The sequence below is a fragment of the Oncorhynchus masou genome, chromosome 24 (assembly GCF_036934945.1).
Source record: "Oncorhynchus masou masou isolate Uvic2021 chromosome 24, UVic_Omas_1.1, whole genome shotgun sequence".
NCBI classification, from domain to species: Eukaryota; Metazoa; Chordata; class Actinopteri; order Salmoniformes; family Salmonidae; genus Oncorhynchus; species Oncorhynchus masou.
Window position 1 is genome coordinate 52,929,297 of NC_088235.1, and position 20,985 is coordinate 52,950,281.

General features: G+C 40.8%; 1 protein-coding gene across 2 annotated transcripts in view; it reads right to left on the bottom strand.

Annotated features, from left to right (window-relative positions):
* Positions 1 to 20,398, bottom strand: part of LOC135512324 (phosphatidylinositol 3,4,5-trisphosphate 3-phosphatase and dual-specificity protein phosphatase PTEN-like) — a 34,221-nt gene extending 13,823 nt beyond the window's left edge. For both annotated transcript variants that reach the window (XM_064934244.1, XM_064934242.1), the window contains exons 1-6: positions 19,377 to 20,398; positions 1,272 to 1,356; positions 997 to 1,041; positions 855 to 898; positions 497 to 735; positions 123 to 264 (exon numbers count right to left, since the gene is read on the bottom strand). In XM_064934244.1, the coding sequence (XP_064790316.1) occupies positions 123 to 264; positions 497 to 735; positions 855 to 898; positions 997 to 1,041; positions 1,272 to 1,356; positions 19,377 to 19,455 (634 nt within the window). In that variant the 5' untranslated portion in view covers positions 19,456 to 20,398. The remainder of the gene's footprint in view (positions 1 to 122; positions 265 to 496; positions 736 to 854; positions 899 to 996; positions 1,042 to 1,271; positions 1,357 to 19,376) is intronic.
* Between the last annotated feature and the right edge of the window lie 587 nt (positions 20,399 to 20,985).

Below are 20,985 nucleotides of genomic sequence, written 5' to 3' on the forward strand. Positions count from 1 at the left end.
ATGTAAAGTATATAATGTCTCTCTACTAACGTGGGTGAACGTATGCACACTCAGAGCGTGCCAATCCATTTAAAGAGTTACGCCCTGGGTCAGAGGTGAAGTTTAACATGAGAGTGACTCACTGCAGGTGCTTCCGCTGAACATTGGCAGCGTCTCAAACACCATTTTATGGAAGAGCAGAGCCACTGGCTTGTAGTCCAGCTTGTTCTTCAGCAGGTGGCTGTAGTAGTACACATAGCGCCGTTGGCTCGGGATTGTCACTCCCTGAAAAGGAAAAACAAACAAAAACAGTCAATGCAAGAGAATTAACTCATAATTGAATAATTACCACAGTAGGATATACAGATTGTATAAAATATAAAATATGTCTTGGAAATTAAGTATTAACATAAAGGCAGGTCTAGGACAAAACAAAGAAGATCTAGACCTATTCTGCTTTTATGAGACTTCTCGCACTGAGTACTAGCGTAGTCATCGACCATGGCAAGTCACTGACCTTCTTGTCCCTTGTCCGCACTTCCCCATAGAAGTCGAGGGCCTCCTGGGGCTCTTGGAACTTGCTGCGGTGCAGGAGGTAGGCGCAGATCATCACCCCAGTGCGGCCCTTCCCTGCCTTGCAGTGGATGGCCGCCACATGATTGTCATCCTCGCTCAGCCATTGGTCCAGATCTTCACAGAATGGCTTGATGAGCTCTAGCTGAGGCGGATTGTGGTCTTCAAAGGGGTACTGTGCAACTGGAGGGCGGAGAGAGAAAAATATAAATACACAAAGTTCCCTTTCAGCCACCTGGCTCTAAAAACTTAAATGTGAGATAGGTGACAGTGAAGAGTCAGGGATGTTTTTGATGGCGTACCTCTGCAGTTAAATTTGGCAGCATCATAGTGTCGTTCTACACAACTGAAATGGGAAGGATTTCAGTCAGTGGTCATGAAGGAGCAATTAATTTGTAAACAAAACATTGATATTAGCAAGCAAGCGTTTTGTGGTATACTTACAGATTGTAAATCTTATAATGGCTTTTATGTTTTGAGTCAAGAAACCTGTTGAGGCGCAGTTACATTCAGAACATTACAAAACTACAGAAATTGACAACGTAATGCATTTAATAACATGCTACAAAATAGACAACGGCGCAAAATATTTGACACTACACCTCAGGATACCTTATGAACTTTTGTATTGTTTTGTCTAATGTTAGTCACAAAATACATTCTAGACGCATTCATGACAGATTCCTCACCAGACGAGGTCATGAGCGGCCGTTACTCACCGTACAACGTCGTCTATATTGTTTCTGTACACTCCTTCGAGCCGTTCTGCAGGAAAGCCCATAGCAATGATGTTTGGATAGATATCTGTGGTCACCAGTGGGTCAAGGACACATAAAACATACATAGAAGAAAATCCTATATATATATATATATACACACACACACACACACACACACACACACACACACACACACACACACACACACACACACACACACACACACACACACACTGAACAAAAATATAAAACACAACAATTTCACCCATTTTACCAAGTTATACTTCATAGAAGGAAATCAGTCAATTAAAATAAATTCAATAGGCCCTAATCTATGGATTTCACATAACTGGGCAGGAGCACAGCCATGGGTGGGCTGGGAGGGCATAAGGGGCCCCACCCACTTCAGAGCAATGCTCACCCACTGGGGAGCCAGGCCCAGTCAATAACAAGAGTTTTACCCCACAAAAGGTCTTTATGACAGACAGAAACACTTCTCAGTTTCATCAACTGTCTGGGTGGCTGGTTTCAGACGATCCCAAAAGTGAAGAAGCCAGATGTGGGGGTCTTGGGCTGGCGTGGTCTGCGATTATGAAGCCGGTTGGACAAACTGTCAAATTCCATAAAATGACTTAGTCAGATTATTGTGCTTAACCAACCTAGACCTCACACTCCATGTGGCTGGAGTGTGTCAGCAGTTCCCTTTATTTTTTTGAGCAGTGTATGTATATATATATATATATATAGACTCAAATAAATACCTCATACAATTCTAAAACCTCAAGTTTACAAGGCAATCATATCACAATAACATATCTTCTGAGCAAAGATCATCATGATGCATTCAGATAGGGAAATAGACATTTCTATAACTATGTGGGTGTCATTGTGCAGCAATGTACAGTAATGGGTAAGTAGAGTGCAGGGCAGAAGGGTTGTGATCACTAGTGTAAAAGTTGGAGTTGACCGTGTGAGGGCGAGAGAACTCCTATCAAGCAGGGCCCACATGTGGGTGCACTCGGAGAATCTCCATAGCTTAACCTGCATGTATTTATAGAGCCCAAGTTATATTAAGATCATTGCAAATGTTGGGCTTAACTCTGTTACAGCCCCAGTTGAATCACATGGAATATTCAACATATCAAACGCAAGGGTAAAGAGGACACTGTCTCAACAGACAAGGAAATTCTTGTTGGGATACATTGCAGTATTTGGTCAAACAGTAGCCTAAAGTGCATGATTTTCCTTATCCCTGCATGAAAGTGTCTGCCCTGCCCATGTGCCCTTTCTCTCTGTGTGCTCAGAGTAGGCTTGTGGAAGATCAGATGGAAAGAAATGCTTTTTGATTAGAGCTGGGTCCTGTGTGGCTCAGTCGGTAGAGCATGGCGCTTGCAACGCCAAGCGTCATGGGTTCGATTCCCGCTGGGACCACCCATATGTAAAAGTAGTGGCCCCAGCCGACTTGTAAGTCGCTTTGGACAAAAGCGTCTGCTAAATGGGATATATTATTATTATTATAGCTGTGGCGGTCATGACATTTTGTCAGCCGGTGATTGTCATTCAAATAACTGCCTGTCTTACGTTAATTGACCGTTAATAACAAACACATTTCGCATCTCTGGCTTCCACGCGTATCAACAAGCCACTGATGTGTGCCTTTGGAACATCTATATTAAAAAAGTTTAATAAATCCATTAAACATAGCTTACACCATCACAATAAATAATTTATTTTAAGCAGGTCAAAAGAAGCATAATATGAAGAAAATGTAGCCCATTTCAGAAGAATATATTCTGAGTCGTACTTACTGTATTATTTAGTTTCTGTAAAATTTAAAAAACAACAACATTAATACCAGTGCTTAATTGGGGGGGGGGGGGGGGGTTGAAACCTGGGGAGCTCTGAGGGACCGGAACGCATGACAACAAAAATAGAATAAAAACAACTTATAATATTGCATTTGCGTAGTGGCATTGAGCAGTAGAATTGAGGCACTTACAGAAGTTGCACACATTTTTAGTAGCCTAGGATCCCGGAAAAATGTGTCCTTTTTATAAACACATTTCATGCAATTCTATGTCATTTAACATGACTGGAGACAAGCAGAATCCTTTTTAATAAAGCACAAATTATTTAAATGACAGGCTACTTTGACACTGAACTCAATAAAAACGACGTTGTCTTAAATCCATCAATGGCCTAGGCCTAGGTGTGCGTGCAGGCCCACACTGTAGGCTACAATATGAGGAGGAAAATACTTTCCAGTTTCAGTGACTCACCCAATGATACACAACTCACCCGACGGTGATGGCCAAAAGCTTATTTCTCTATTGTCTAACTTTGTAATACAATATTTGGAAATTCATAAAATATTCATTGTGCAATCGTGTGTGAAAACAGTTTAGACTGCCTAATATATAAAAGCCGATCCCAGCATTCTCTTGCTGCTATATTTAAAAATCGCTCAATTCTTTAAACAAAATGTAACTGCACGGGCATCCCGAGTGACGCAGTGGTCTAAGCGAGGCGTTTACACAGACCCAGGTTCATTTCCCAGGCTGTGCCACAACCGGCCGTGGACGGGAATCGCATAGGACAGCGCACAATTGGCTCAGCATCATCCGGGTTAGGCCGGTTGTGCTTTACTTTGCTCATTGCACTCTAGTGACTCGTTGCGGCGGGCCGGGTGCCTGAAGGCTGACCCCAGTCGCCAGTTGAACAGTGTTTCCTCCGACATATTGGTGCAGCAGGCTTCAAGTTTAAGCTGGCGGGTGTTAAGGAGTATGGTTAGGCGGATCATCTAGTGGTTAGGCGGGCGACAGGTAGCCAAGTGGTTATAGCATTGTAACCGAAAGGTTGCAAGATCGAATCCCCTTACAAGGTAAAAATCTGTCATTCTGCCCCTGAACAAGGCAGTTAACCCACTCTTCCTAGGCCTTCATTGAAAATAAGAATTTGTTCTTAACTGACTTGCCTAGTTAAATAAAGGTAAAATAAAACTGTTTCAGATGACGCATAACTCAACCTTCAACTCTCCTGAGCCCGTTGGGGAGTTGCGCGTGCATAACTATTCAAGTCAATACTTTGTAGAGCCACCTTTTGCAGCAATTACAGCTGCAAGTCTGAAAAGAACTGCAAAATCTGGATCCCTACAAATCAGCTCTACAAACCCTCTCTTTCTAAAATGATCCGCCGAAATTGTTGCAACCCCTATTACTAGCTTATTAAACCTCTCTTTTGTATCGTCTGAGATCCCCAAAGATTGGAAAGCTGCCGCGGTCATGCCCCTCTTCAAAGGGGGAGACACTCTAGACCCAAACTGTTATAGACATACAGTGCCTTGCGAAAGTATTCGGCCCCCTTGAACTTTGCAACCTTTTGCCACATTTCAGGCTTCGAACATAAAGATATAAAACTGTATTTTTTGTGAAGAATCAACAACATGTGGGACACAATCATGAAGTGGAACGACATTTATTGGATATTTACAACTTTTTTAACAAATCAAAAACTGAAAAATTGGGCATCTATCACAGTGCCATCAGTTTATCACCAAAGCCCCCCCCCCCCCCTCCCCACTGCGATCTGTTTGCTCTCGTTGGCTGGCCTTCACTACAAATCCATCACCAAACCCACTGGCTCCAGGTCATCTATAAGTCTTTGCTAGGTAAAGCCCCGCCTTATCTCAGCTCACTGGTTACCATAGAAACACCCACCGGTAGCACACGCTCCAGCAGGTACTGGTCATCCCCAAAGCCTTTCCTTCGAGTTCTCTGCTGCCAATGACTGGAACGAATTGCAAAAATCTGAAGCTGGAGTCTTATATCTCCCTCTCTAACTTTAAGCATCAGCTGTCTGAGCAGCTTACAGATCACTGTACCTGTACACAGCCAATCTGTAAATAGCACACCCAACTACCTCATCCCTACATTATTACTTACCCGTGTGCTCATTTGCAACCCAGTATCTCTACGTGCACATCATCTGCATATCTGTCACTCCAGTATTAACGCTACATTGTAATTATTTTCGCTTCTTGGGCCTATTTATTGCCTACCTCCCTACTCTTCTACATGTGCACACACCGCACATAGAATGTTCTATTTTTCTTTTCTTTTGTGTTAATGACTGTACGTTTGTATATGTGTAACTCTGTGTTGTTGTTTTTGTCGCACTGCTTTGCTTTATCTTGGCCAGGTCGCAGTTGTAAATGAGAACTTGTTCTCAATTGGCCTACCTGGTTAAATAAAGGTGAAATAAAAACAACATTTTTTTTAAAGTATCTTGGGGTATGTCTCCATAAGCTTTTTGCGCCTTCTTCAAGGCAAAATTGCTCCAGCTCCTTCAAGTTGGATGGGTTCCGCTTGTGTACAGCAATCTTTATTCCACAGATTCTCAATTGAATTGAAGTCTGGGCTTTGACTAGGCCATTCCAAGACATTTAAACATTTACCCGTAACTTCTTAGAGATAGGGGGCAGCATTTCCACTTTTGGATAAATAGCGTGCACAATTTCAACTTCCTGCTACTCATGCCAGGAATATATTATATGCATATGATTAGTAGGTGTGGATAGAAAACACTCTGAAGTTTCTAAAACTGGTTCAATCATGTCTGTGACTATAACAGAACTTATGTAGCAGGCAAAATCCCAATGAAGAACTGTTCAGAATTATTTATTTTTCCTCTGACCATTCCCTCAGTTGTCTTTGCCAAGGGAATAGGGACCATTTTACAGTTCCTACGACTTCCACAGGATGTCACCAGTCTTTGGAATTAGGTTGAAGTTAATCATTGGTGAAACGAAGAGGCACATCCTGGAACAACGTTACACTGTTGATAGTTACGCAAGAGGGAAAATGGTGCATGTTTTGTTTACTTGCTGTATTGAATACAGATTGCCCCGTCTATAATTTGATTGATTATTAACGTTGAAAAATACCTAAAGTTGTAGTTTGAACTATTTTGGCAAAGTTTATAGGCAACTTTTGAAATGTTTTGTAGTGACATTGTGTTTTGGAAAGCTGTTTTTTTCCGGATCAAACCTGCTTTATAAATGGACATTTTGGGTATACATGGACGGAATTAATCAGAAAAAAAAGGACTAATTGTGATGTTTATGGGACATATTGGAGTGCCCACAAAGAAGCTCGTCAAAGGTAATGCATGTTTTATATTTTATTTCAGCATTTTGTGTAGCGCCTGCTACGCTAGTTCTTTTGTTTACAACTGGTTCAGCTGGGTGCATGCTACCAGATAATAGCCTCTCATGCTTTCGCCGAAAAGCATTTTTAAAATCTGACATGTTGGCTGGATTCACAACGAGTGTAACTTTAGTTGAGTACCCTGCATGTGTGATTTAATGAAAGTTTGAGTTTTAACGCGTTTTATTTGAATTTGGCACTCTGCATTTCCCGAGGCTATTGGCCACTTGAGACGCTAGCGTCTCACTATCCCCAAGGTTAATTAAACCGCTCGAGGGTTGCTTCAGCAATATGCTTAGGGTCATTGTCCTGCTGGAAGGTGAACCTTCATCCCAGTCTCAAATCTCTGGAAGACTGAAACAGGTTTCCCTCAAGAATTTCCGTGTATTTAGCGCCATCCGTCATTCTTTCAATTCAGACCAGTTCCCCAGTCCCTGCCGATGAAAAACATTATATATATAGCCTCGCTACTGTTATTTTCACTGTCATTTTAAAGTTTTTTTTAAATCTATTGTTTACCTAATAACTATTTCTTACTTAAAAATTGCACTGTTGGTTAGGGCTTGTAAGTAAGCATTTCTCTGTAAGGTCTACTTATACCTGTTGTATTCGGCACACGTGACAAATAAACTTTGATTTGTAAACACTTGGGTGAAATGTTGGAATCATGGAAAAATATTGATTATTATAATTCCATAGTTAAAATATAATAGTGGGCACTTTGAATAGAGTGAAAATGCAAGGGAGGACTTATTGTGACAGTGTAGGAACCAAAGTGTTGGCCAGTGTTTCCTAGGGGACCCTGTAATATGTGGCTACGTTAAAATGTTCTCTCTTAGCTACTTTATGTTGGTAACATTCATGCTTCACCTAATCCTCTGGTTTAGAAGATACTGTTGCACAAAACATGATGATGTAGGCGTACACCATCACTGGTATCAGGTTGTATAGCTAGCTATGTTTGGTCTGACAGTACATTATTAGCTAGCTAGCCAGCTAAATAGGAATTAGCATTCGCAGCTAACACGATTTAGACACAACTTGCTAAGAAAATAAACTAGCTGTTTGCAGATGTAAACGAACACTAATTAAGTGTAATTATATAACAATTGTGGATTTATATTAACTTCTTTGGGACTGGGGGGCAATATTGAGTTGCTTGGATGAATAAGGTGCCTAGAGTAAACTTCCTGCTACTCAGGCCCAGTTGCTAACATATGCATATTAGTAGTAGATTTGGATAGAAAACACCCTGACGTTTCTAAAACTGTTTGAATGATGTATGTGAGTATAACAGAACTCATATGGCAGGCGAAGAAGTCTTTAGATAAGTTTATCTGAAGTTCCATGCATAACACTTGTATTTTCATCAACATTTATGATGAGTATTTCTGTAAATTGACGTGGCTCTCTGCTAAATCACTGGATGTTTTGGAACTACTGAACTTTATCAAACAAAACATACATGTATTGTGTAACATGAAGTACTATGAGTGTCATCTGATGAAGATCATTAAAGGTTAATGATTAATTTTCTCAATTTGTGCTTTTTGTGACTCCTCTCTTTGGCTGGAAAAATGGCTGTGTTTTTTTGACCTAACATAATCGTTCGGCTTGCTTTCGCTGTAAAGCCTTTTTGAAATCAGACACTGTGGCTGGATTTACGAGAAGGGTATCTTTGAAATGGTGTAAAATACCTGTATGCTTCCTTGGAAGCAGTTTCCAAACGTCTGAAGGTACCACGTTCAATTGTACAAACAAAAGTACGCAAGTATTAACATCATGCGACCATGCAGAATTTATTCCGCTCAGGAAGGAGACGCGTTCAGTCTCCTAGAGATGAACGTACTTTGGTGCGAAAAGCATACACTTTTTGCAACAGCAAAGGACCTTGTGAAGATGCTGGAGGAAACAGGTACAAAAGTATCTATATCCACAGTAAAACAAGTCCTATATCGACATAACCTGAAAGGCAGCTCAGCAAGGAAGAAGCCACTGCTCCAAAACCGCCATGAAAAAGCTAGACTACAGTTGGCAACTGCACATGGGGACAAAGATTGTACTCTTTGGAGAAATGTCCTCTGGTCTGATGAAACAAAAATAGAACTGTTTGGCCGTAATGACCATCGTTAAGATTGGAGGAAAAAGGGGGAGGCTTGCAAGCCGAAGAACACCATCCCAACCATGAAGCACGGGGGTGGCAGCATCATCTTGTGGGGGTGCTTTGCTGCAGGAGGGACTGGTGCACTTCACAAAATAGATGGCATCATGAGCAAGGAAAATGATGTGGATATATTGAAGCAACATCTCAAGACATCAGTCAGAAGGTAAAAGCTTGGTCGCAAATGGGTTTTCCAAATGGAAAATGACCCCAAGCATACTTCCAAAGTTGTGGCAAAATGGCTTAAGGACAACAAAGTCAACAAAGTCAAGGTATTGGAGTGGCAATCACAAAGCCCTGACCTCAATCCTATAGAAGATTTGTGGGCAGAACTGAAAAAGCGTGTGAGAGCAAGGAGGCCTACAAACCTGACTCCGTTACACCAGCCCTGTCAGAAGGAATGGGCCAAACTTTACCCAACTTATTGTGGGAAGCTTGTGGAAGGTTACCTGAAACGTTTGACCCAAGTTATGAAATACGAATTGAGTGCACATATACTTCTGACTCACTTGAAATGCGATGAAAGAAATAAAAGCTGAAATAAATCATTCTCTCTACTATTAATATTCTTAAAATAAAAGTGGTGATCCTAATCCAAATTTTTACTAGGATTACATGTCAGGAATTGTGAAAAACTTTAAATGTATTTGGCTAAGGTGTATGTAAACTTCCGACTTCAACTGTATATGTCCATCAATTTCCATCAATTATATGTCCATCAATTTTTGAATTGCACATATTAACTCCTGCCTGTAACTGACATCCTGAAGCCTGCATGCATCCTGAAGCCTGCATTTCAATTTAGCACTAAAATCAACGGAAGGTAGAACAAAAAACACATAAACAAAAATGAGAACACGAGACAGTAAGACGCTATATACAGGGTCGGTTCCAATACCATATTTACAATTTGCAGTGATACTGGTGTAGTATGAGGTAGATATGTATAGGGGTCAGGTAACTAGGCATCAGGATATATAATAAAAAGAAAAGCAGCTGCGTAAATGGTGATTGTATGAGTTACTCCAGTATCCCTGCAATATGGCGGCAGCCGCTTTGTAGTATTTTGTGAGTTATTTCTTACATTATTAGTCCAGAATTGTTTTGGTGTTATTGCATACAGCCGGAAATAACATTTGGATATCATAGCGGCAGTAACTCACCAGCATTGCGACCAGGAATACGGCTTTCCCTAATTGGATCCTTTGTTGGTACCCCACAGCGAATTTTAACTATTCAAAAGGCTGCTCCAAAACCGCCAGCAGAGAAGATGTATTCGGAGTGGACTTCTAGTCCGACTCAGGAGGCGTGCACACCATCCACCACTTCTGAGTATATTACTCGCTAATGTTCAGTCTCTGGATAATAAAGTAGATGAGATCAAGGTGAGGATCTCCTTCTAGAGACATCAGTGATAGTAACATTCTCTGTTTTAAGGAAGCATGTCCCTCTTGGGATATACTGTTGCGCTGACAGGAATAAAGAACTCTCAGGGAAGAAAGGCGGAGGTGTATGTTTCATGATTAACTACTCATGGTGTGATTGTGATAACATACAGAAACTCAAGTTATTTTGTTCACCTCCCAAGCAAATAATCTTTGGTTAGTCACAGCCGTATATATTCCCCCTCAAACCGATTCCACGATTGCCCTCAAAGAACTACACTGGACTTTTATGCAAATTGGAAACCACATATCCTGAGGCCGCATTTATTGTATCTGGGGATTTTAAGAAAGCAAAATAGAGGAACACGCTACCAAAGCTCTACCAACATATTGACTGTAGTACTCGCGCTGGAAAAACTTTGGAAGACTGCTACTCAACTTTTCAAAATGCCTTCCAGGGCCTCCCCCGTCCTACCGTCGGAAAATCTGATCACGACTCCATTTTGCTCCTCCCTTCATATAGCCAGAAACAGGAAGTACCCATGATAAGGTCTATTCAACGGTGGTCTGACCAATTGGAATCCATTTTTCAAGATTGTTTTGATCACACGGACTGGGAATATTTTCTGGGTAGCCTCTGAGAATACCAAAGACAAATACATGGATACGGTGACTGAGTTCAACAGAAAGTGTATAGGAGATGTTGTACCCACTGTGACTATTAAACCCAAACTAGAAACCGTAGATAGAAGCATTTGCGCAACACTGAGAGCATGAACTACTGCATTTAACAATGGTAAAGTGACAGGGAATATGGACGAATACAAACAATGTACAGACAGTGTGGTGAAGAAGGCGCAACAGTGCCTCTTCAACCTCAGGAGGCTTCAGAAATGTGGCTTGTCCCCTAAGACCCTTTTTCAGATTAACAATTGAGAGCATCCTGTCGGGCTGTATCACTGCCTGCTATGGCAACTGCACCGACCCGCATCTGAAGGGCTCTCCAGATGGTGGTGCGGTCTGCCCAACACATCACCAGGGGCAAACTACCTGCCCTCCAGGACACCTACAGCACCCGATATCACAGGAAGGCCAGAAAGATCAAAGGACATTAATCACCCGAGCCACATGCTGTTCACCCCGCTATCGTCCAGAAGGCGAGGCCAGTACAGGTGCATCAAAGCTGGAACCAAGAGACTGAAAACTGTTAAGATCTCAAGGCCATCAGACTGTTAAATAGCCATCACTAGCCGGCTTCCACCCGGTTACGCAACCCTGCACCTTAGAGGCTGCTGCCCTATATACATACAGTTTAATAATGTTTACATACTGCTTTAGTTCTAATCTCTATACACTGTATTCTATTCTACTGTATTTTAGTCAACATCATTCCAACATTGCTCTATCTAATATGTAAATATTTCTTAATTCCATTATTTTACTTTCAGATGTCAAATCAAATCCAATTTTATCGGTCACATACACATGGTTAGCAAATGTTAATGCGAGTGTAGCGAAATGCTTTTGCTTCTAGTTCCGACCGTGCAGTAATATACAGCAAGTAATCTAACAATTTTACAACAACTACCTTATACACACAAGTGTAAAGGAATGAATAAGAATATGTACATATATATATATGGATTGATGCAAAAAATCATGATATCATTCTGCCAGGCGACATTTAATTGAGAAAGTCTTTTGGAAAGCCTTTGCATGTTTACCAGAAGACCGATATCATTAGCATCATCGTTAACGGCTACACAAAGTGTAGACATGCGCACACGTTCTGTGCAGTTTCAAAACTTTGCAGGAAAATACAAATCACAGATGCATTTTGTTAATGTCTTATGACAAAGCAAATTCATTCATTTTCTAATAAGTTCAATACATGTAGTTAATTACCTACAATACACATGGAATATTGTTGAATTTTATAGGGCCCTATTCTAGCCAACTCCACAGCTGGGAGCACCAGAAAAAGAGTGAGAGTAGATGGGGAAAACGTGGAAAAGAGATAAAGAGAGGAGCGGGAAAGAGAGCAAATGATATGGGAAGTGTTAGGGTGGGTAAGAGAAGAGAATGCAGGAAAGAAAAGGTGCTATGGAAAATGGAAAGGTGGTGGGTTAGAGAAGAGCCCTCACAGGCAGCATTGCTGATACAATATCACTGGTGCTTTAAGGATTGTTCCCAGAACTCTTATACTGCATTACATAACTGCAAAATGCCTATATTGCTTTAAGACAACATGCCAAAACCGATAAAACGTTACAGCAACATGGTCTCTTTACATTTTAATACTATATAGCCTACCCCAACACAGACTATGGGAACATTTGCTCAGTCACACAAGTAGGTTAACTGAACAAATTCCTCAGTAAACCGTCACATATATATAGCCAGTTCATTAGGCTAAACACCTACCACACAATAGATAAGGTGTGTACAGTCCTTTTATTTATTTTTAAATCAACAAAGCCCTGCATATTTATGACGGCTTGGAATTTGAACAATCCCTGCACTATTATCTAGGGATAAACGATATAGTTGGTGAACATATCGGAATCGGACGATATTAGCTAAAAATGCCAACATCGATATCGGCCTGATGTGAAAAACCGACGTCAAAGCTGATGTGCATACCTATATAACGTAGGTGCATGATGTAATGACGTGATGTAAAAGTTTGAGCTACACGTGCAACACAGCATTCCTAACCTAGCCCACAACGCCTGCTGTGTGGATCAAGCAGTCAAGTCGAGCAGTTATTTGAAAGATTAAGAACATTTCCGCAAGACAACTCAAAAGCTAAATCCATTAACGCCAAGATAATGGAATGCATTGCCCTTGACAATCAATCGTTCTCTGCCGTGGGCGATGTTGGCTTTCGTGACTAGTCGAGCACAGGTACACACTACCAAGCTCGCTATTTTTCAGATGTTGCCCTACCGGAGTTACACAGTAATGGTGTCACTGCTATTAGATTCACGACATACTATGTAACGCCATTTGGGTCTTTGCGTGTCAAAAAAAGATACACATCAAATAACACTTTGTTAAATAAGCTTAAAATTTGACATGTCAAATAACACAGATCTATTATAGAATGTTGTGTGTTCTGAATTTGCACGTGCAAGCCAAGTTCCACCACTACTATCAGTAGCACTGTCAAAGCTGTACAGAAAAGTCTGCAAACAAGCAAACACCAGCCACAAACGATGTGTTTACAATACCGCTTTGGTAATAAAGCATTATTTGTTCGACAGCAACTTCTGGGGTAGCTAGCTAGCTTTAGCGGGGCAGCAGGGTAGCCTAGTGGTTGGACTAGTAACCGGAAGGTTGCGAGTTCAAACCCCCGAGCTGACCAGGTACAAATCTGTCGTTCTGCCCCTGACCAGGCAGTTAACCCACTGTTCCCAGGCCGTCATTGAAAATAAGAATGTGTTCTTAACTGACTTGCCTGGTTAAATAAAGGTAAAATTAAAAAAAAAATTAAGTTACCTTGCTAGCACCAATACAACCTGCCTGAAAACAATGACCAGTAGAAACTGCACTCATTTTCACTATTCTTAGCAATGATTTGGGAATCCTTGTGAGTAAGTATTAGCTAGGTAGCCACTTGTTGTTCGCCTACTGAAATTGAACTTCAGTTCATGAAAATAAATAGCTAGCCAGCTACTTAACCCTGTTGCCAAAAGCTAACGTTATAAGCATGCCAGCTAGCTTCATCTGGCTAGTGAGGTTCAACCTGACCGGGTTATGTGTTGTGAAGCTATAAGGATTAGGCACAAGTCAAATTTTCAGTTTGCCTTCAAAATAAAAGTACCTCTTTGAAAGTGATGCAGAAGGTTACAAATTGGTGGAACCATGCCATATTTAGACGAGACAATGTTAAACACGGTTGGAATGTGAAGCAATGAAATGGGGTATCAACCTACTCTGTGACCCCCACAGAACTGTGAAGAGTTTCGGCAAATATTAGCATTGTAGCTATTATCGCGGGACTGTGACTGTGAAATCACCTCCTCAGTCAGCCTATTGTGTGTATTGACATTCATAGTGCACTGTATAGCTTTACCTAAGGATTGGGGATCAACGAAATTGGGTAACAATATACTCAATATTCAATATATTTTTTTCCCAACGTCCTCCTCAGTTATCAGACTCCAAAACATCCATGCAGTATTGTTTTTCCTCTGGAATAGTGTTCAATACACATAGGTTGACAATAAATGTGGCTCAATTCACAGTTGATTCACAGCCGCGCAATAAGAGCTATGATGCTAATGTTCTCTGGGTGTCACTGAGTAGACTGATACCCCATGTCATTGATCCACAATACATAGGTTTGACTGTACAGTAAAATAAGTATGCCCCCAATGCAATTATAAAGTATAATACATCCAGTGTGATTAATTGATTTGTCAAATGAACAAATTATTATCTTTTGTTGATTTTTATATATCTATTAAATGTATTTCACCTTTATTTAACCAGGTAGGCCAGTTGTGAACTAGTTCTCATTTACAACTGCGACCTGGCCAAGATAAAGCAAAAAGACAAACACAGAGTTACACATGGAATAAACAAACGTACAGTCAATAACACAATAGAAAGTCTATATAAAGTGTGTGCAAATGAGGTAAGATTAGGGAGGTAAGGCAATAAATAGGCTACAGTGGCAAAATAATTACAATTTAGCAATTAACCACTGGAGTAATAGATGTGCAGAAGATGAATGTGCAAGTAGAGATACTGGGGTGTAAAGGAGCAGAAAAAATAATATAACAATATGGGGATGAGTTAGTTGGGTGGGCTATTTACATATGGGCTATGTACAGGTGCATATAACATTCCAACCTCGATTAGCTTGATCTACTCAATTATGGCATAATTCTACTATTTGTATTCATTTGCATCACTGTCAATGTCATGCTTTTATTTTGAAGGCTAACCGCAAAGTCCACTATTGTTGTTAATCCTTATTGTGGCTAGCTTCACATAGATGGGTCTAACCACCATAAATCAAATAACAACTGTCTTATAAATTAGGGTTATTTTAGATGACACCTAGCTATATAGTTAACTAGCTTACGATAGCAAAAAGACGTCTGTTTCAGTAGCTATGTTTTTTGGGGAAGAACATTATTTGCATCCTTGAGCTAGCTAGCTAGCTAGCCTCTTTTTATGTACAGCACTGTAGGTGTGCAAGACAACTTTACCAGTATCTTAGCATACGTATTGATGAATCGTTGTGACATGAAATACGAGTGATAGTGTAATCAATGTGTAATACATGTGTAAAAAAAATGATCGCATTACATTATTATGTGAAGTGCAGTCATATTCAGGTTCTGATTGGTCAACAAGCTTATTTAACACGTCAAATAGTGTTATTTGACATGTATCTTTATTGACATGCAAAGACCCAAACAGTGTTCCATAGAAATCCTGGTTGAGAATGAAACAACTGAACAATGAAACAGCACAGCAAGTAAGTAAAATAAATAGGTTTTGATTGTGTTTTACTGGTAATGGGGACATATGTAAATGCCAACAAAATAACTTTTTGGTCAGTGTGGTGTGTGTGTGGAACCTTTATTTAACTAGGCAAGTCAGTTCAGAACAAATTCTTATTTACAAAGACGGCCTACCCTAGCCAAACCCGGACGATGCTGGGCCAATTGTGCGCTGCCCTATGGGACTCCCAATCACGGCCGAATGTGATACAGCATTGATTCGAACCAGGGACTGTAGTGACGCCTCTTGCACTGTGATGCAGTGCCTTAAACCGATGCTTTCATGTGTGTGTGTTAACTATTTAACTGTACTAGAATGCTTAAAAGGCCACTAAAATTTTTATTATCAGTTAACGGTATTGGGTTTTTTGGCAAGGAAAATATTGGATATCGCTATTGGCCAAAAATGTCATATCGGTGCATCATTACTATTATGGCATACAACAGTAATCACTGCAATATTACCGCATAAAACTGTCTGATCGTAGCATTACAAAAAGAGGGCCTTTAACCAATGAATTTTTACTGCATAAAATGAATGGTTCAGTCAAGCCAAACTGCCCTTCCCCATCAGCACGTGACAAAATGGACACAATCGTCCCAAATTGCTATTGAAAATGTCTGAATTGCTACAGAAATATCAAGCATTTTTACCCGCAAAAATTAAAAAGAGACACTGAAATCCTGTAGGGACTGCCATTAGCCTCTGAACTATACTTAACAAAAATATAAAACACAACATGAAACAATCTCAAAGATTTTACTGAGTTACAGTTCATAAGGAAATCAGTCAAATTAAATATTTTTCATTAGGCCCTAATTCATGGATTTCATGTGACTAGGAATACAGATATGCATCTGTTGGTCACAGATACCTTAAAAGAAAGTAGGGGGTAGATCAGAAAACAGGTCTGTGTCTGGTGTGACAACCCTTTGCCTCATGCAGCACAACACATCTTCTTTGCATAGAGTTCATCATGCTGTTGATTGTGGCCGGTGGAATGGTGTCCCACTCCTCTTCAATGACTGTGCGAAGTTGCTGGATATTGGTGGGAACAGGAACACATTGTTGTACATGTTCATCCAGAGCATCCCAAACTTGCTCAATGGGTGACATGTCTGGTAAATATGCAGGCTATGGAAGAACTGGGACATTTTCAGCTTCCAGGAATTCTGTACAGATCCTTGCGACAGAGCCATGCATTATCATGCTGAAACATTAGGTGACGGTCGGCAGATGAATGGCATGGCAATTGGCCTCAGGACTTCGTCACAGTATCTGTGTGCATTCATTTTGCCATCAATAAAATGCAATCGGTTCATTGTCTGTAGCTTATGCCTGCCCATACCATAACCACATACCAGATCACAACGTTGATATCAGCAAATACACGCCATACACCTGGTCTGTTGTTGTGAGACCGGTTGGACACACCGCCAAATTCTCTAAAATGATTATGGTAGAGAAATTAACATTCTCTGGCAACAGCACGGGTGGACATTCCTTCAGCCGGCATGGCAATTGCACACTACCTCAAAACTTGAGACATCTGTGGCATTGAGTTGTGTGACAAAACAGCACATTTTAGCAACCTTTTATTGTCCCCAGGACAAGGTGCACCTGTATAATGATCATGCTGTTTAATTAGCTTCTTGATATGCCACACCTGTCAGGTGGGTGGATTATCTGGGCAAAGGAGAAATGCTCACTAACAGATGTAAACAAATTTGTGCACAACATTTTAGAGAAATAAGCCTTCTGTGCATATGGAACATTTCTGGGATCTTTTATTTCACATGTTGTTTTTATACTTTTGTTCAGCGTAAGTTGTTCTGAAAGGCATCACAATTCTCCAAATATTCTGCACATTATCCATGTCAACAGAGAAAACTATGAAATTAATGCAATACTTCAGTCGTTTGATCAAGGTTCAATCCGTGTCCACCCTTCCCACCGTCTCACCCCCATTTGCCTGCCTCCCCTGATTTCCAACATGAACTCAAGTGTCTAAACACATTAAAATATACATTTAAAAAAACAGCCAGGTAGAAGATGTCACAACTTGACCTTTGATGTCAGCTTGTAAGACAGTCTTTGGTCGTTGCTCCAGCATTTTCCTCTGCCAAGGTATTTTACCATACCGAGCTGATTCAAAGCACACGCCCGTTCAGTGCACTCGCTTGAACTGGTCTTCAATATCAGGGCCAGGTTTGAGATGTGCTGCAAGGGACTACCATCCTATGGGTTAATAAAATGGATATAGGTCTAGATCACAAACTTCACTTGACAGTATATATGCACATGTTCTGAAGTTAACCTCTAGAAATTATTAGTGTGAATGTGGGGCGGCAGGTAGCTTAGTGATTGGAGAGGAGAGCCAGCATCCGGCATGTTGCCTATTGGATTCCGGATCCGACTGTAAAAATATTTTGTGAAGTGAGCTTGCAACCGGAGGTTTGCTAGTATCAAATCCTAGATGCCATAGCCTACCGTTGTGCCCTTGAGCAAGACACTTAATCCCCCCCACAACCTGTATATGTAGGTGTGTCTTTTGGAAGGGGGTTGGGTTAAGATCTTCTCAATTATAACTTGTGCATAAAGAACTGCATTGAGGCCCTTTTGGAATTCGCTAGTGTTCTTCAAATATTTTTTTAACCCAAGGATGCCAGATAAATTACCACTACCCTAATTTAGATCACATTTGACAGCTAGCAGCACATGGCGCAAGATTGACCAATTCATGAGACCATATTTTGTATCTTTCAAGCAGGATAGCAGGACATTTGAAAGGTGCATTGCATGGTCTTAAACATTCAATTGATTGCTTTCCAACATGCCAAATAATTCAATCCATGATAAAATTGGCCTCTGGGCCATAGTGCCAGAACTGTCAGGCTGCATTTACACACTAGCCAAATTCTGACCCATTGGTCATAATTGGGCAAAATATCAAAATTGGGCTGCCTGTGTAAATGCAGCCTCTATGTGTTATTAGTTATCTGATCAATAGCTCGGTTCACTAGTTAGTTTGATGCCTCATAGCTAGATAAGAAAACATTAATAACGCAGCCAACCATCTTCCCTGCATTGTCAAATTAATAACGCAGCCAACCATCTTCCCTGCACTGTCAAATAAGAAACCACGTTTTACTTTAGCAAGCTACAGTAGCTACCTAATGGAAAAGTAGTCATGTCTAGAGATGGACTATTTGTAACCAATAAAGTTATGTAATATTGACTGGCTGCTAATCGGAACCAAGCTCTTAAACCATTCTCTGTATGTCGGGTTTTCAGCGGTTGCATTCGCCCACGGCTGGCTCCATGTAAACTACAATTCCGACACTCTTTCAACGTTTAGATTCATCAATAATCATCGCTTCCTAAAAAGCTTTCGAAAGACGCTGATATGCCCCTTATCTTTAATGTGTGTGAGAAATAGATTTTTTAAAAGATCCATACACTACGTGTGCCTCCAGTTGAGGAAATACACTTCCTTCCCAGTTTCTTGCACACTAAATAGCTAACTTGGCTAGCTAAATTAAAAAAGGAGGCCGCCTAGGCTATGTCCGTTTGTCTAATGTAAACAAGTGCTGTAACATGGGGATATGGCTGTGTGGGAACATTAACCCTGTAAAGTAACTTAACCTCGTGACATTTGACAGCTCCACACCACCTTTCAAACATGCTTTATATTCTGTCGTATCAATAAATTAGCAAACATTAGCCAGCTAGCTACCTTAACGTTAGCAATCAACGATATTCCATTGACAACAGTAGGTGTACTAACGTGGCTAGTTTACTGTATGATAACGTTAGTTATTTAAGAAAAGGATACACGTTAAGTCCAAGTCGAACCCATCCTCCTGGTATCTCCTTTTGTTCCGGCTGACCATTTCTTTTATTATCGCAGCCATTGTAGCTAACTAGCTTGCTGGCTAGTGACAGGAGTCTGTGGGTTTCAAATTATGAAAAGTTAGCTAGCTGCCGTTGCTTCGGTTTGCAATGGCTTTGCCTCTCGATCGCCCTTTGCTTTTTTGATTTTGCAGCTCCTTCCTCGCAGTGAGACAAGCCAGCAGTGGTCGTCGTCGTGAGTAGGATTAACGCGTTAGCTAGCTAGAATGGCTTTTTCTCTGGATCATAGTGACGGGCCTTGCTCTGCTCTTCCGCCCAGGCCAAACTTTCCCAATACTGGAATGTGTCTTGCAACTCCCCCTTGAAAAATACATACAATAATCCTCCCGCCTAACCGTAAGGCATAAGACGGTCCGAATCTCTTGATCTACCGAAGCCGCCGTGATTGACCGACCAGCGAGGAGATAACTCTCCGGCGCTCGCTCGAATTTGAAGACTACCGGCCCTCGGAAAGCCCAGCAGTAATTAGTTACCGTATCCACTCAGACTTAGCTAGCCATCTAGCGAGCTGCAATAGCTACCCACTTTTTAAAAAATCCAAAAACCTCCTAGCGAATCAACATCTTCGCCGATGGATTGCCAAAAAGTGTCAGGCTCCAATGTGCATGTATAATGGCTATACAAAGACAAAATATTTGCACAGACTCGTTTGACATATGTTCCGGGAAGCATCTTCTTTTTGCGTTTCTCTCACGCTTCCATCATGGCTTCCAACGGAGGACAAAAATATATATATGTAGAGGTTTAAAAAAAAAATATATATATATATATCCTACCGCCGCAAATATATAGATCTAGAAATAAAAACGTTTCTATCAAATAAATACATGTGAATTCTTAGAATAGCTGTTTAATTGCAGAAGATTTACAGTGTACGTTTTTCCGATTGCCGTTTTTTTGTAGTCGGCTAGCTAGTTCTTTTGTTGGCAGCGGAAGGACACATCAGAGCTCATGCAAGTCTCTCCTCTGTCAAAGTGATCACGTGTTTTTGTAATTATGAACGTTTCCAACATGTCATTTTTTTCGCTTCTAGAGTACCTTATTGCATTTATCCATGTGAGCCAATTGACTCCTTGAATTACCAGGGGGGATATCTCTGTTTTTGTGTGTGTGACTAGAGTGGGGTGTGGAAGTAGGGGTGTCTGTCAGTTGTATTCCTAGATACAAATAAAGGCAAACATATTATCTGCTCAATTCAAAGGCTTAGACCAACTCTCCCTGCCTGAAGTTTAGGATGAAAGGCCAACTGATAGGAAGAAAAACTGTTCTGATGGCGAAGACTTGAGGGAAACGTCCTCCGCTTCCACCCAGTCTCATGGGAGTGTCAGGACAAGAACGATAGGCCTATAGTGCAATTTAAAAAATTTAAAAACAACATATTGTCACTCACCAGTGTCTCAATTTGATCACTGCAGCTGTACATAGTCCATCTGTAAATAGCCCACCCAATCTACCTACCACATCCCCATGCTGTTTTTATTTTATTAACTTTTCTGCTCTTTTTCACACCAGTATCTCTACTTGCACATCAT